The following is an 18206-nucleotide window of genomic DNA, read 5'->3' as shown; positions in this document are numbered from 1 at the left end:
CAGGAGTTCAAGATTGTTACTGTGATGTCGTGTCTTTTACTTGTGAGATCATTTATTGGGTCATTTTGAGGCATCCAGGAACAAAAACAATATGTAAAATGGAGACAGGGCTTGGACAGTGGAAAGGTTTCAGTATCACTCCTTGCTGTAGTTTTCAGCCACGGCTAACAGCAGAACTTTATAAACAAATGCAAATTTAGCAAAGAATGACAACAACACAATGTGTGTTTCTGATTAGCCTGGGTTGTTTCCGTGTGAGGGAGTCTTTTCTCAACTCAGCTGCAGGGACACAAACTTGAAGACTGGCACCACTGTTTCAAAAGTTACAAAACCTGCATCACCCAGCTTTTAAAGGTCTGATCCAAATCAAATTCTACAAATTGTCTAAGACTAATAGAAAGTCAGCATCATGACAGGTGTGCAAGTGCTGAGGAATAATAGTTAATATGTATTCTGCTTGTCTCTGCATCTTTAACAACTAATTTCAACAAAGTCTGGCAGGTATCCCCCCCCCGGCCACAATGAATCTTTGAAGACACAAATCTGTTCTACACCAAGTTTATGATGAACATTGCAACATGCATGCTCTGCATAGCAGTAACAGTGCTGACTTTACATTCAACAAATCAACTACAAAACAGAAAGAATGTTTATATCAAAAGTACAAAAACAGACATTATTCATAACATTGTGCATATTGATCAAGTACAACAATTATTTACACAGCTAATTTCATAAGCTGTCATCGTTGGCTGCAAGTGTGACAGGAGGAACTTCCCACAAGCGTCCCTCGACATGTCTTTTCTGACAAGTTATTGCAGAAGCACGTGTGGCCATTTGCATGCTCAAACACCCGCATGTCCCTTTATCCACACATGCAAAACACCAGTATTAATCTTCATCACTGCTCCATGCATCCTGAAAGGCAGGGTTCACTGAGGACTGGCCGGCAGAACCCTGTAAGGAACAGACATTCAGTTTAGATTACTGTGATTAAAGTGCCAACTAGTTAGACCTTGAAAAAGATCAGTGGGGGGAAGCCATTTGAAGTTCATTCAGAACTGCCAGAATCCAGGAAGGACATGACAGACCTGAGTGACTGTGGCTGCCGTATTTGAATGTGTCTCACAATAACAGGGTTGTCTTGACATTCCTGAGATAACACATCGCTTATCTATGACTGCATTACTGAAAGAAGACAAACTTAAATAAAAGGTGTAGAAGGCATTGCTCAATCTTCTCGAAGTCTTAGTACTGGGATACAGAATACTTATTTTAAAAAGCACTGAGTTTATCTGTTAGGTTTTTAAGTGTTGATTGATTACATTAAGTTCCCTTAATCGTTTTATTTCACTTTCTGTGAAATAATGTCTGTGTACCTTTTTGGCACTGTCGGACTCCTCTTCCAAATCTGAGGCACGTATAACAGGAACCCAGGCAAGGATGTTACAGTCTTTTCCTCCACTATACAGCTCCTACAGATAGAGACAAACAAGGACACCAATGCTCTGACTCACAGGTTCACACACTGTTCAAAGGAATTTACAGAAGAACTGCTGCTCAACATAAGCCTCACCTTAAGGCAAGTGAAACTAATGGCATCTACATCACAGGTAAAACAGAGAAAGATTGGGAACTAATTACCCATCAGCACCATAACAAACAATCTTGTCCAAACAATCATTAGTGTCATTACCCACACCAAAGGCTTCAAAAGGAAGAGGGACACATTTTTAGGGCTAGACTACTTTCTTTGAATTCTTCCAGGTTTACGAGCTGCCGTGCTGCATTCTTACACTATATATTCAAAACATTTGTATGGCTCTGGAAGTTGACAAATAAGGGCGTGAGCTGGATGTGGCATTCAAAATGTGACAACAATGAACAGCTTGCACAAAGATCGGCCCTGTGTGTGAGGTTGAAGTAATAAGGTATACCAGGTAACTGACATTCAAAGTTGATTTAGAAGACACTGAATACGAATACTTATTTTGTTGCTTAATTTAAATTACAAGAAGAATGATGTTATAAAAAATCGCACAATGGTTTCTGCAAAAATCTTGAATTAAACTAATATTAGTTAGATTAAACTAACCTCGTCTTTGTTTGTTTGGTTTGTTTCCTGATAACTGTACCCTGCCTAAAGAGAGAAAATAATGGTGGACCTTTGTTTGTTACAGACAGGCTTTAATTACATTGTATTGGAAGAATGCGTGTTGCCCCTCTCTTGGTTGATGGTTAAAGGAATTAACAGCAAGTCTAGCTCTTGAAACACTTGCTTATGTTGTAAGGAAGAAGGCTTCTGAGTTAGTTGATATCTGGGAGGGTATTTTTGAATTTTATAAAAAGTGCTGACATTGAGGAAGTGCTGGAATTGTGATGTGATGACGCGAATGACATGTTCTATATTTATGATGTGAGGTTTTTTATTTTTTAATCAATTACATTTTTTTGGGCTACATTTTAGTTTTTTATGTATTATTATTGTTATTTTATTATCATTCTTAATTTTATTTATTGTATCATTTGTCTAGAATTTTCTGAAAATGTACTCTGACAATTTAAGCATTACTCTTATTTATTTGTACTTTTTCTGTATGTGCTTTATGTGTGTAATATTCTGCCAATATTGGGGGGGGGGGGGGGGGGGGGGGTTATGTGTCTGGTAAGTTTTGATACCCTTCTAAATACCCTGTAAAATGTGAAAATCAATAAAACATATGTTTAAAAAAAAAAAACTATCCTGGTCTTTGTTTTTTTTTCTGATGTCTGTTAGTAACCTGATACAAATATGTATGTGATATAGTGATTGTCAGAAACGAGCAGGAATATACTTCACAGTGAAGAATACAGGAATTCTTCTGTCAGACAGAGATGTTTTGTATGTGTTTTCTTTCATTAGATCCATTAAAATTTTCAGCTACATTTATAAATATTTACAGCTTTTGCTCATTTAGTGTTGAAAAAAAGTTGCATTATTCTGCTCTCCAATTGCGAGGAAATCAGAGTTTGAATTATTATTTTTTAAGTTACATTTGGGGCTTTTATACTTTGTTTTAGAATAGATATAACAGTGGATAGATCGGGAAACCAGGAGAGAGAGAGAGAGAGAGAGTAGAGCGGAATGACATGCGGGAAAGGGGCCACAGGCTGGAATTGAAACCCAGGCCGCCTGCTCTATAGGTATGCAACTTAACGACTCGGCTAAATCCACTCCACCCTTTATTTCGTTATTTGAATATAATTTGGATTTGCAACATCCCATCCTCGCTCGATTGGCTCTCTTGAAATGTAAACAATCATAAGCAGATAAAAGTGAAAGACAGATAATAGTGAAACTAATGTAATATATAAATTCATGAAGTTTTTGTGCCTGTGAATCCATCACCATATGACTTCTGAAAATAACACAGTCACAGCTGATATACTATGTAGTGTATGTCCTTGTAAACCTCTAAAAGCCTTTATTGCAGTGAAAGCAACACAATATGTGAAGTGATCATTTAAGACTCAAGCTAACAGAGAGAAACTGACCTGTGATAAGGTCAGTACACACACACACACACATATGGAAATACAAAGGCAGCACAGCAGATGGATGGGTATACCGGCCAGGTGCAGGAAATAGCCACCACCTGGGACTTTGGTGTGTCTCACCTGGTAGTCTGGGTGGAACTCGCAGCAGTCGACATTGTTGTAGTGACCCCTGAGCATGGTGACCAGCTCTCCTGTGTGGAGGGCGTACACTGCGACCGAGCTGCCGCACGGCACAAACACGAACTCTGGGCTGCAGCCGCGTGACACCGTGAACTGTAGCCTTTTTCGGCTCTCGTTGCAGACCTTCCCGTAGTTTACCTGAGGGACAGAGAAAGCACACGAGGTTCAGATCATGCATGACACAAACACAACTTACAGTGCAAGATCATTCCTTGAGTGATTATTGTTTTTTCATGAGAGAAACAGACACTGACATTTTTGTAACAGAAATATGTTGAACTACTAAATACTGAGTTACAGTTGAGCTTTCTTTAAGCAAAATAATGCTTTGTTTATATCCAGCATCAGTCACAAATATATATCGTGTGTATCTTTGATGTCTACAAAACGTGTAGTGTATTCCCTTCTTCACACAATTTACAAACAATCTTTTCTTGTTCATGTCATTGATAACTACCTGGAGGCCAGCGAAAGTGTGAAGTCATTTCAGGTGTGTGTCATGTCACTGGCACATGCCTGTTTGCTCATGTGCATACTTATGAGATAATCACCAACTCTTAGAAAATAAGCTTCCACTGGAGGTCAAATCTCCAGACAGGAAACAAAGAAAACAAAAGTCATTTGAAGTTTTCAATTTAGACAACTGACTGACATTTCAAGACTTGTAGTCACCTTGAAATCAAGACAAACAGGTCCAGATTACTACACCTGTAAAGTGGAACTTTACTAGGCTTGCTTCCCCACTGTGAGCCAGGTTTGAATTGTATTGTGCCACAGCCTGAAGATGGAAACATGTCCACCATGGCAACGGCAGCATGAGGCAGCGGAGCAGGAAATTAGAACAGCAGACTGTGTGAGAGCTGAGGGCGAACAGCAGAGCTGCCCTTAGCTTAAGGATGAGGTAATGTTTTGTGGTGTGGGGGTTGGGTGTACATGTTTACTTTATCTTATGGAGATGCTTTAAAGCAAAGTTTCTGTTGCTTGGTTGGTTTGGTGTGGGTAAAAATCATCATTCATAAGGCTCAGAGTGACAAGACAAGGCTTTCTAATTGGTTTTAAGTATCAATCTAACAAAATATGAATTCACTCGTTACTTGTTTACTTAGTTATACCACAACTTTAATATTCCTATTCCTATTACTTCAATTTTTAGAGATTATCAAACTCTTTTTAAATACTCCAGGGAAAAGCTTGTAAACTGAAGAAAACTGGAAAATGTACCTCATTACCATGTCATATTCATAACACAGCCCCAGTTAAACTTCCAAACATATCTCAGCGGCGGATGACAACATGAAATAAAATCTGTGTCTACCTCTCACTGGATGGCTGTGTGTGGGTTTCATCACAGGGTTTAATGTGGTTCATTCCTGTCATAGTTAAAGTTGTGCAGCAGCATTCTGACTTTAGGTAGCCCAGAGGAAAAGGCACCACACAGACACCTAATCTGATAGTAATGGAAGTGTACTTGGAGTTTACAAGATTCTAACTGTGATAATCAGCATTTACACAAATAGGGAAGCTTATCTCTCTGGCTTTTGGGAGAGACGCAACAGGTGATATATCTTCTCCTCCAATAGGCTTTAGAAAGGTCCGCACATTAAACTGATATAGATCGATAATCTGGTACTAAATGAGATCTAATTACTCTAACGTTAACACCTCAATTCTTCAGAGATTTGTTTACGAATACAGCTCAAGGTGAGTTGACATCTTAACTATTAAGGAAGTGATGAAGTCATAGCCCGACAAGCTTGTTTTGCATGTTTGTACACTTAGGATGTGTTAGGATTGTATGCAACCTATGTAATAATGTCAAGCAAAATAAGAAGTTACACAACAGAAACAAAGTGAGTGTTGTGGTTTTCAATTGAAAAAATAGATGAATACCATACAACCCATCCTAAAGCAATGATAGCTGCTACAATCTAATCTTAAAGACAGCCCTTAGACTTCAGAGTATTACCTTAACTTAAACCCTGCTTTTCAGACTTCAAAGGCATTTTTCTGTTGTTGCTTAAAACCAACCTGCAAGGCTTCAGGACCTCATTGGTATTTACTCAAATGCTGCTCAACACCTTCATTAGTCTTGTTTGGAAAAAGTGTCTGCACCTGCTGCATCTGCATAATCTGAAATGTTAATCCAGGGAGATCATGGGAACAGAGTAATTATTCTCACACACACACACACACACACACACACACACACACACACACACACACACACACACACACACACACACACACACACACACACACACACACACACACACACAACACACACACACACACAGGCACACAATCCTTACCAGTGTGTTTTCCCCTGTGGCACTATTCCACAGTCGCATTCGGTCATCAGTGCCAGTGGTGAGGAGGTAGAGGCCGTCTCCACTGAAGCACAGGCCGTTCACTCTGCCATTATGAGCTGTGTTGACTGAAACAACACAGGGAGGATGAGGACACATGTGCTTGTTGAAAAACAGTAGTGCATATTAGTCTCACACTTCTCAAAATGTGACATACTTTGAGTGTATTTTCTCTGTCAAAGCCCTCGTCTCCTACAGCTGAGAAAGACTCAGCAAACGACGACCACTTGGTCGACCACAGGAAAAATAGACACTGTATGTGCAGAATGTTAACCTCTCCTCCACAGTGGCAAACAGTTTTGTAAAGCAGAATAACCTGAAAGTTTCAGGACATCCCTTCTTGGAGGAATGTTGTAACACTGACTTAGTTTTCTATTACAACCTGCTTGTTAAATATTTGTATGGAAGGATCATTTTCTTGGAAGGATGATTCTGTAAATGATCAATGCTTTTGCTCAGTGTGGACCCCTGTAGTTCAGCTAAATGCACCTAAGCTCCTACTGTACTGTATGTCATGCATCACCACTTTAAGTGTATGCAGTATGGACAGTTACTGGTAGATTTAAACTGTTGAGGAAGAAGATATGCATACGTCCATACAAGCAAAACCCCAAAATTTGATCCTGCAAAATACACATGAAATTAGGTACGACTTTCTGTCCTGGAGCTCTCCACTGCATGTGTTTTTTTTTTTTTTACAAAAAGCCCTGCCCACTCAAAATCAATGAGGTAATGCTGTTGAAAAGAAAAACAGAAGAGAAAAGAAATGGAGAGCGGTAACAGTACCTGCCTCAGAGGAGGCTTTTGACTTGTCTCCATTGTGCTGGTCCAGCGTGAAGAGACTACCAGAAGCCCGGCGCACATCCCACACGTTCACTTTGCTGTCTGCACTTGGAGGGAAAATGAGGGGATTAAAGTGGTTTCACACAGAAAGAACACTAGGGATGCTCATTCCATTATTTCATACAGGTATTTATAGCTATAATTCATGAATGAAATTGTGACTTAAATATACACCATTTGTAAAGGTATTGTTTCTAAAGGTCAGCTCTCTGTTGGGAATTAAACGCTCCTCCATAATAGAAAAAGATTCACTCTCCATGTGCCTCTGTGCCAGTTGTTTTCAAAATCACTTACAGCCCACAGGGAGAGCAGCACATCACTCCCACTTGGTTAATTAGCAGGTTTAATGTAGCATAAACCAGGTGGGGACTGTCTCTACCATATGTTAAGCTAACAGGGCTACCACAGTGCCACAGTACCTATCTGCTAATAATTTAGTGACATTGTCCTTGACTAAGGCTACGTTCACACTGCAAGGCTTAATGCTCAGATCCGATTTTTTGCTGTTTACATTACCATCTATAGTGTGACCTGTATCCGATTCCAGTGTGAACTGTTTGCGGCTCCGAACTGCCCTGCATGCGCAAAAGAACAGTAACAATGACATCACATGCAGCTGTTTCACAAACGTGAACATGGAGGAAGTCAGCATTTTCTCCTTTGGTACAAAATTTTTGTGCATTGGGAGCCGGAGAATGAATGACCAGGTGCAGAGGATGTCAAGTATAAAGAAAAAGAGAGCCAAATTGCTTGTTTCTGCTTTTTGCGGAGCTGTGGCCGCAAATATGATTGAAAGGTATATTTATTATTTATATTTATATTTATAAGGTCCAAGACCTCGCTGTCCCTCCATTGACTTGCTCCATGGTTGCTATCCTCCATTTTTGCGAGGCTACCGCCGCGCAGAATTGTGACATGTGTTGCGTGACATTAAAGCATGAAATGCGCATGAAATGCGCATCAAACCCGCCTTGGCCGTTCACACTGAGGTCGCATTGAAAAAAATCAGATCTGTATCTGATTCAGGACCACTTATGGAAGTGGTCTAAATCTGATTTGAAAAAATCTAATTTGCCAGATTTGAGTGTTCACACTGCCTCTGAAAAAGTCTGACCTGGTCACCTGACCCCAAAAAAATCGTAACTTGGCCACTTTCGCCTGCAGTGTGAACATAGCCTTAGAGTTTCAGTTCGGCCAGATTGGTGGGGAGTGAGATGACAGAAAGTAACAATGTTTTCAGTGGGTGAACTGGAAGTTAAAAGAGCATACCTGGCAGACGCTAAGATGTGCTCATATCTTGGTGACCACCTCACAGACAGCACCTCTGCTCTGTGACCTAAAGGGAGAAAGTTGCTGTTTTAATAAGGGAGGGAAAAGGTGTACATAAAGAGAGTGTGTTTGTTGTCTACTAGTCAACTAACCCTGAAGAACATGAATCCGTGACCCAGACTTCAGGTCACACAGCTGGATTTTAGGGTTTTTGGTGCCAACTGAAAGTGCAGACAACAAAGAAACAATTGAGACTCACAAGGCGTTATCAGTTCTCCTTCTTCTATCGTTGTTTTAAAACATTAGATAACTGCTTATCAATGTTGACAAATTTGAATGAAACAGATAAATGTGTTAGAATAATCAGTTACAACTTGTGTGTAAGGGAAAGGTGCTTCATCTGAGTTATAAAACTTGAGTCCCTGGTTTCACAGATAAGGTGTAGTAATTAGGAAGCTGATACTGATACAAACTTCTTTGAACACACCCAGCATGCGTAAATGAAAGTATGCAGGGTGAAATTTAACAGAACAAAGGAACTGATTGGGTTGTCATTTAAATATAAGTGGCTCACATTTACTCAGTTAATGAGCGACTAGTGCTTCTTGGGAACAGATTCCCTTAAATGCATCTCACTGGGTGATATCGACAACTTTGAATCTTTTAAAAAACTTGTTTGTCAAGCATCTGTAGCACTGCGGAGAGGGAAGGACCGAGAAGAAAACAGACACTGTGATTGTCTGCAGCTTAGAAACGGGCGTGTCAAAGAGGCTGCGTGTGCAACTCTGTGTACATTTATGAGCACATACTCAGCGGGCATGAGTAACCAGTTGGTCCTGCTTGGCGACGCACCCAGATTCCTACTTTTTTTTCTTTCCCGAAGAAATGTGCCTTTAAACCTGAAACCATGTGTAACCAGCTCCTGCTCCCCTGTTGTCCCCTTAAGCTACATGGCATTTCATAACCTTGGTTAAAAACTGGGATACTGTGGCGGGGCTTTGCTGCAGGGAAACATGTAGTTCACTGCCTGGAGGAACAAATTGATGGCCGACAGGGTGACTGATAAGACTTTTTTCAAGTTCAATGCTTTGAAGAGATAGGTGAATGTGAAAATATCTGCTTTGCTGCTGAATCAATCCAAGAACTGTACACACCTGCAATGAGACTGTGCTTCTTGGCAATGGGGGACAGATGATGGCTGTAGACGTTCCCCTCAAAATCAAAGACTTCAGCAGGCTGAGGAATCACAACGTCAGAGAACAGAGGAGGAGAGTGACAGACAGAGACGGTCAATCAGCTATGGTAGATATGCAGCCATCTGTGCAATGTATATATAACAAATTATCATCCTCATTTATGATGAAATAAACAGCAGCAACCTTAAACACAGCCCTGGCCTTGAGTTTAACTGCAGTGCAAATTCACAACAAGGTCAGGGAATGGATACGGTAAAAATAAAAGCGAGTGCAGAGAGAGGGCACTGCAGCTCACCCTGAGCAGCAGTGGCAGTTACAATGCAAATTCTCCAGCAAATATAAAAAGCCTCTCTGTGCCCCATCTGTCAGTGTGTGCCAGCACCGGCGCGGACTCAGCCAATGGGCGCACACATACACACACACACACACACACACACAGAGGAGGCTCTGTTTGCATAAAGCACCACACATACAAATGCGCTATGCCATGTGCACACCATATCAAAGCACACAATAAAGTGCAAATACACAACCACAATAAATAATTTAATGGTTATGAGTGTGAGTGTGAGTGTAAGTGTGAGTGAGTGTGTGTGTGTGGGACACAGAGACAGAAGCACATAGAGACTAAAACAAATGAAAGGTCAGCTGATTCCTGTTTGTCCCCTCCCTGACCTTTGAGGTAACTGTGGTGCCAGTGTAACTCTAGCACAGCTCCGGGCCTGCCATATGGGACTGTGTGGCATAGAAAGGTAGAGAGCATGAAGCAGAAAATAGAAAGGAGAGAGGAAGAGACAGTGCAAAGAGAGAAAAAAAAAAGTAAAAGTAAAGGTCGGAGGAGGAGGAGGAGGAGGAGGAGGAGGAGGAGGAGGAGGAGGAGGTAAAAGAAAACAAATGTCAGATAGTGACTTTTATTATTTTGAAGGTACTTTCTAATTGCATGTGCCCTTACTTGCTCTCTGTACACACTGGGACAAATACAGATGGATAGGTGTGCCTGATTCACTAAAGGATTGCGCTGCTTCTGCACACACTTAATTGTTTTAAACATGCCAAGAGACGTTGTCTAATTCACAAAGCATGTGCCACAAACTGCGCTGCAAAGCAAACAGTGTCTCTGAGAGCTGGTTTGCATACATATAATAAATGACCCATTACACCTATATTTGGAGCCTTTCTATGCAAATGAGCCTCTTTGCAAATAACACCTAATTCAGATACAACAGTTAAAGTGACATTTTTACTGTCTGCTGAGAGCTGGTGATGCAGCCTCAGTGTTTATAAGCGTTGCTACACTCAAACTTTTCAGTGATCAAAACAACAATTGTACCTCTGGATGACCAAACAATAACAACAATCTGTGCATCTTAGGTCCACTTCCCTCTTACCTCCTCACCTACATAGCACAAAAGAGCTCAGGATCTCATAATCTTCTATCTCAGGATCTCTTATTACTATGTGTTGTGCTGCTCCCTCCACCTGGAATGCCTTGAAAAAGGATCTGAAACTTTGTGGTCGGATAACTTTGAATGCTTTTAAGCGATCCTTAAAGGACTTGGAGGCTGATGTATCTGTCTGCAGATGTTTTCTTTAAATGTAACCCATGCAGTTTTTCTGGAGGTATTTGTTGTGTAGCTGTTGTATGCGTTCGCTATTTGTGTATTGTCTATTTGTTACTCGGTAACTGTGCTGCTGCCTATCTTGGCCAGGACTCTCTTAGAAAAGAGATGTTTTAATCTCAATGAGCATTTCCTGGTTAAATAAAGGTTATAAATAATAAATAATAAGTAAGTCTTATTATTACTTTTACATTACTGTGACTCTGTCTGGCACTGCCTGTGGCTCTAACCCCTGCACATACAAGCTGTGCCATTATGCACAATAGGTTAGAATTTATTTATTTTTCAATCTTATTATTTGAATGAGCTGAATTTTTGCTAGTTTGCTCCAGGAAGTAAGCTGGCTGTGGTCAAGTCTGTCATGAATCAACTTCTAAACAAAAGGGTAAGAACTTCCCCTCAACATCAGCTCATCGTATATGTGGGTGAATTTAGTGGCATCAGGAGGACAGAGACAGTGGAGAGGTGACAGCTCATCTCAATCCCAATCAAGTGCAACACTGGAGCAAACTGCACAGAGCTGCAGAACATTGTGGGCGTTTTGTGTGGATTTGCTTTGTGAATTAGACCTTGAGACTGAGCAGATAGCAGAGATATGTGATGCACAAGTCTTGGTGATATTAGCGGCTGCAATCCATTCTTAGTGATTTCCCCCCCTCGATGTGAGTTAGATTTGACATTAGAGAGCAGCATCTGTGTGAGACTTTCTTCACCTTCAGTGTTTCTGTGTCCCAGACTTTCATGGTTTTGTCAAAGGAACTGGAGACAAACATGCCTGTGTCATACGGATACCACTGGACAGTCTCAACACTGAATTTGTGGACATGCCGACTCGACCTATGTTGGAAAGATAAAGACGGAAATGTGAGCAGAAAACTACAACACCTCTTTGATTACGCATCTTCTATAAAACCTCATTAAAGTAATCAAAGTGAATTTTTTTATAACTCAAACATAAATGCTACATTCTAAACCAGGGTCTAACTCCAGGTCCTGCCCTGCTGTCCATATGCAGAAATGTCCTTGGATAGAACACTTTACCCCAAACTGAACCCAGTGCTGTGTCATCAGTATGCAATTGGTTATTTATATGGATTTGTCAAAAACTGATGGGTGCTTTCCATCTCTAAAGACAGAATTGGCGTACTCACTCGAAACTACTCAAAAGTTGAAAAATGTCAGTACTCGCAACACAGTCCATAAATTATAATGTCAGAAGGATCACAGAAAGTGATCTGAACTGATCATGTCATTACAATTTGCACAATTAAAACATGGGAAGTTGCCATCGGGAGGAGAGCTGAGGAAGTGGTTTTACATACAAGTCAGTCTTTACCAATCTGTCCTGTAAGTTACTGGGTCTTTTAGTAGTGAAAATCTGAGGGTTAACAAACTCATGGCCCACATTTTGCATCCCCACACAGGCAGAAAAATAAAAGTGAAAGGCAGGATTACCTGCAGAAGCTCACAAATAGTGTATCTTCTTAAATGTCCAAGAGGGTTTAGCTATGTCGGCAAAAGAGAGAGGCTCATTGGATCCATTGTCTGCAAACAGAGTCTAGTAGAGGCTTAAATGAGGAGTTTTCTTTCTCCTGTTTCCTGTAGTATTTATTTGTATTTTGGTGACCCACATTTCGATGGCACAGTGTAGAGCAGCCCTATTCAATTAGTGGCCCGAAAGCAACCCTTGAGTGGCCCGAAAGCAACTGCAGAGTGATTGTGACTATTTTTGATTATGTGCACTGAAGCCGGACTGTCTCAGATGTGACCATATATGTACTGGGACAAACCCTGTATTTTGTTATTTCAAAAGAAGAAAAATACCTGAAGTTCTGAAAAGTTGCTGTTAAGCAAGTTACTTTTTTATTTATTTTTCTTTTAAATGGTTAACTTTGCTCACTGTCTGCTAAAAATGTCCAGCCCAGGTCATGTCCTTAGTCTTGAAATCCGGCCCGACCAAATATTTAATTGAATAGCCCTGGTGTAGAGGATGTCTGGGTGTTGTGATTTTTTTTTTCGTGAGCTTTGTGTTTATTGTACAATCTTGAGTCTGGAACATCAATAATGTGTTTTATTGTGACTACAATGTAAGATGATAATGAGGTTTGGCCCAATTTTGACATGTAATTGGTTATATGTTTTTGGTTTTATAGTTCTGGTTGTTTTTTAAATTGAATATTTTTAGTTTGACCATTTCTTTAACTATTTGTCTTTGTGCAGTCTACAGTGACTACAGGGGCTATGCATTATGACTGACTGTTTTATTTGTGTATTTATTTATTTTCAGCTCCTGAGTTTTCATTCTGCTGTTATATCACACATCGTTTTTTACTTACTGTTTACTCAAGTTGCTACTTTGCATAATTTTATGTTATCATGTAATGTGGCCTTTATTTGTTGTTTGCCAACCGGCGATAATTGCTTTTAAATGGGACACAGGCACCGAGTTGGTGAGACGCTGATGAAAGCCTAGGGCTGCAACATTTGTTTCTTTAAGCTGCTGTCAATTTCTGACATTAAAAGTTTTGAACTTTATTGCGAGTACTGACATTTTTCAACTTTTTGTTTTACATCTCTGACATCAGTGTAGGAATGTTGTGTCAATGGGTGAATGTGAAATGTAATGTTAAAGTGTCTTGTGTGGTTTCATAACAGATGCTTCATATAAAGTAAACAAATGCCGGTATGACAGTTCAGACTGAAGTTATGTTGCTTTTAAATGCACCTGTATCAAGATCAGACCTATGTTTTGTATTCAAATAAGCTAAGTTATGATGCTTCTCTTTACTCAAAATTTTAAAAAGGAACTAGGAGAAGAAACTCTCTTATACAGGCCACTTTTGTTTATACTACATGGCTTATTATGAGATGTTCTTAAACAAGCCTTCAAATACCTGGCACAGTAAGAGCTTAATGAAGCACTGCCCTCTGTAGGACAGAATGGGTACATGGAGTAACACTCACCTGCCCACTGTACAAACAGCCTTGCAGGTGTACTGCTGTTTCCCGCTGAAGTTCTCCAGGTCATAGATGGCAATCACTCCATCTGCTCCTCCCGACAACATACTGAAAAACAAATACTGTTTACTTCTCAGAAAGCATCACCTCCTTAAACACAGCTTCCATTCTTGGTACTTCTAAGAAAACATACATACAATGGTCAATGGATTACACAAGGTCAGGTTTGAGGTTACCATCCTAAATCTTGAATATCTGATATTTTCAAACTGAAGGTCAAAACAACTCTTCATTCATTTCCAAATCATTGTAAGGACTATGAAGTCTCTCCTGTAGTGGTGTAATGGCGGTTAACATAATGTTGTGTCCATTTGAGCAACACTAATAACATGACAATATTATTCTACATCCCTAAATCTGTTCACTGTTGTTGCCCTTTGCTTGAGTTTGCATTTAATGCCATCAACCTTTTGATGCTGGGCTACAATCTGCACATTTAGAATAGAGTGGAAAAGGAAATACTTTGTTGGCAACCTTTGTGGGCAAAAGGTTGAAATGTATCTTTAACGTTAATGTTTAGTTATCTCTTAAATGCACAAGATGTTGTCGTATCTTAACAGCTCGTGATGTGCAGATGTAGAAGGAACCTCGTGACACTGGCTTGCTTGTATAGTAATAGGTTTATTACAATCAAAACAGCACCCGTATCAAACAAGCACCGCGGATGCTCGTAGGACAACTTGGCCAGATTAAGCGTCCTCCTGAAGGTCTCTTCTTTCCATCTCATATAGGGTGAAGGTGTCCTCACAACATACACATATATGGACTTTTCAACACCAGTTTAATATTAGTTATTATTGGACACCAGCTCCGAAGACCTTGAAGTGACCATGGTCAAGGATGTCAACTGTCAAAGTCAATCACATTTTTTAGCAAAGGGCTCCTCTCTTATAAATTCCTGAATCCTCCTGTAGCCATTCTACAAATAACCGAAGCCTCCTTGAGTCCTTTTCAACAGCACAGACTTTGGTCTTATATAGTTACATGTGAGATACTTCAATGTCACATTTGCACAAAGTGGCACATTTCAAAAGCCATTTAACTCCGTTCGGACCACTCCACACGGTTCAGACAGTGTCTGATCTGCGGATCGATTTATAATCAACGCGGCGTAGGAAAGTTATCTCTTCTTTGTAACTTTTATGGTCGATCTGTGATTAAATCGTGTCCCTCAGTCCATGAACCGAACCGTGAGATTTGTGATCTGTTGCACCCCTAGAGGAAAAGTCCATAAATAGAACCCGTGCAGAGGCTTTTGGCTTCTGAAGGAGTTTCGGTATGCTGAAAAGAACAGTATTTACAGAAAGCAATGTAATTTAATCCATTAGTCAGGACTTACTATCTGCCCTCTATTGCGTCAATGTCAATAGTGTTGATGCCATTTCCATGGATTCTGTCCACATCTCTGTCAGGATTTAACTTCAGACCGAGGACCCTTATGGGGCACACAGAGGAACATGTTTACATTACTGCTGGATACACAATGAAGTGAACACAATACGAATGTGGAAACCACACAGTTAATGAACATGGAAAACAAACACGTGTGCAAATCAAATTCAAAAGAAAATAATTATATGCTGAGACGTAGGGATGTAACGATACAGTGGGGCAAAAAAGTATTTAGTCAGCCACTGATTTTGCAAGTTCTCCTACTTAGAAAGATGAGAGAGGTCTGTTATTTTCATCAGAGGTACACTTCAACTATGAGAGACAAAATGAGAAAAAAAATCCAGGAAATCACATTGTAGGATTTTTAAATAATTTCTTTGTAAATTATGGTGGAAAATAAGTATTTGGTCACCCACAAACAAGAAAGATTTCTGGCTCTCACAGACCTGTAACTTCTTCTTTAAGAAGCTCTTCTGTCCTCCACTCATTACCTGTATTAATGGCACCTGCTTGAACTCGTTATCTATATAAAAGTCACCTGTCCACAGCCTCAAACACTCAGACTCCAAACTCAACCATGGCCAAGACCAAAGAGCTGTCGAAGGACACCAGGAAGAAAATTGTGGACATGCACCAGGCTGGGAATAGTGAATCTACAATAGGCAAGCAGGTTGGTGTGAATAAATCAACTGTGGGAGCAATTGTAAGAAAATGGAAGACATACAAGACCATTGATAATCTCCCTCGATCTGGGGCCCCACGCAAGATCTCATCCTGTGGGGTCAAAATGATCATGAGAACGGTGAGCAAAAATCCCAGAACTACACGGAGGGACCTGATGAATGACCTGCAGAGAGCTGGGACCAAAGTAACAAAGGCTACCATCAGTAACACATTACGCCGAGAGGGACTCAAATCCTGCAGAGCCAGGCGTGTCCCCCTGCTTAAGCCAGTACATTTCCAGGCCCGTCTGAAGTTTGCCAGAGAGCATATGGATGATCCAGAAGAGGATTGGGAGAATATCATGTGGTTAGAGGAAACCAAAATAGAACTTTTTGGTAAAAACTCAACTCGTCGTGTTTGGAGGAAGAAGAATGTTGAGTTGCATCCCAAGAACACCATACCTACTGTGAAGCATGGGGGTGGAAACCTCATGCTTTAGGGCTGTTTTTCTGCAAAGGGGACAGGACGACTGATCCGTGTTAAGGGAAGAATGAACGGGGCCATGTATCGTGAGATTTCAAGCCAAAACCTCCTTCCATCAGTGAGAGCATTGAAGATGGAACGTGGCTGGGTCTTCCAGCATGACAATGATCCCAAACACACCGCTCGGGCAGTGGCTCCGTAAAAAGCATCTCAAGGTCCTGGAGTGGCCTAGCCAGTCTCCAGACCTCAACCCCATAGAAAATTTGTGGAGGGAGTTGAAAGTCCGTGTTGCCCAGCGACAGCCCTAAAACATCACTGCTCTAGAGGAGATCTGCATGGAGGAATGGGCCAAAATACCAGCTACAGTGTGTGCAAACCTGGTGAAGACTTACAGGAAACGTTTGACCTCTGTCATTGCCAACAAAGGTTATGTTACAAAGTATTGAGTTGAACTTTTGTTATTGACCAAATACTTATTTTCCACCATAATTTACAAAGAAATTATTTAAAAATCCTACAATGTGATTTCCTGGATTTTTTTTCTCATTTTGTCTCTCATAGTTGAAGTGTACCTCTGATGAAAATTACAGACCTCTCTCATCTTTCTAAGTGGAAGAACTTGCAAAATCAGTGGATGACTAATTACTTTTTTGCCCCACTGTATATGGCAAATTGGTAAATATTTAATACTTTCATTTGGGAATCGTTCACTTTCCATTTCTTTATAATTGTTATGAAATATTCCAGCATGGTATTTTTGTGTGTTCATTAATTTTTTTTGCAAACTACTGAAAAAAAGTGTGCAGTGGTTTTATTTGAGTTAGAACACACCTTAAAATGAAAAAGGATTACTTTATTTACAAAGAAATATAAGAGAAAAAATATATACAACTGTCCAAATCTGAGAATTGAAATAAAATAATTATTTTAATTTTGAGTTCAATCCAGTTTTCTTGAAAATCTTTAGAGAATCGTGAGTGAATCTATCGTGAACCAAAAATTGGGATTCGAACCGAATCTTGGGTTGAGTGTTACATCCCTGCTGGACGCACAATGAAGTGCACACAATATAAATGTGGAAACGACACAGACAATGAACATGGACAGCAAACAAGAATACAAATCAAATTCAAAAGAAAATAATGATATGCTGAGATGTAATGTTAGAGCTGCTTTTCTTTTCTTGTATCCTCTCACCTTCTCGTTGACTCGGCACGTCTCAATCGCAGAGGGTCATCCACACCAGCTTGTCTTGCTGTCAGATATCCCAACATTGTTTCAACGTGAAGATGAATTTATCTTAATCAAAGAATAATGCGAGGAGTTATTCTATGCTAATAATAGCTAACCTAGCTCGCATGTTACCTGCTACTCTTCAATAGGTTTTTACATTTAAAGTGAAAATGTAATCATCCATAAAGGCATGCTAATGTTCACAATTTCTATAATAGCCGAATTAGCTATTCAAAAGTGATTAAGAAATAAAGTTTAGGGTTATTTAAACCAAATTTCCACTAGCTTCGCATCAACTCAATAAATTTGTCCGCCATATTGGATCATAACGTCACCCCTACAACGAATGCGCTGATTGGCCAGTAGAGTACAGCCGTCCAATCAAAAAGCACTTTATTGATTCTCTA

At 40.1% G+C, this 18206-nt stretch overlaps 1 protein-coding gene across 1 annotated transcript; it reads right to left on the bottom strand.

The window, feature by feature from the left end:
• Positions 1 to 542: 542 nt before the first annotated feature.
• Positions 543 to 18152, bottom strand: ercc8 (excision repair cross-complementation group 8). The gene is made up of 12 exons (XM_034691299.1): positions 17764 to 18152; positions 15368 to 15463; positions 13975 to 14076; positions 11724 to 11847; positions 9350 to 9431; positions 8348 to 8416; positions 8196 to 8262; positions 6870 to 6973; positions 6027 to 6151; positions 3658 to 3855; positions 1380 to 1475; positions 543 to 957 (listed from the first exon to the last, which is right to left on the bottom strand). Exons 1-12 carry the CDS (start codon positions 17838 to 17840, stop codon positions 892 to 894), a joined length of 1206 nt encoding a protein of 401 aa, XP_034547190.1. The 5' UTR covers positions 17841 to 18152; the 3' UTR covers positions 543 to 891.
• Between the last annotated feature and the right edge of the window lie 54 nt (positions 18153 to 18206).

The sequence above is a fragment of the Notolabrus celidotus genome, chromosome 9, assembly GCF_009762535.1.
Source record: "Notolabrus celidotus isolate fNotCel1 chromosome 9, fNotCel1.pri, whole genome shotgun sequence".
NCBI lineage: Eukaryota > Metazoa > Chordata > Actinopteri > Labriformes > Labridae > Notolabrus > Notolabrus celidotus.
Note: the sequence above shows the minus strand (reverse complement) of the source record. Positions and strands in the feature narration are given on the sequence as shown.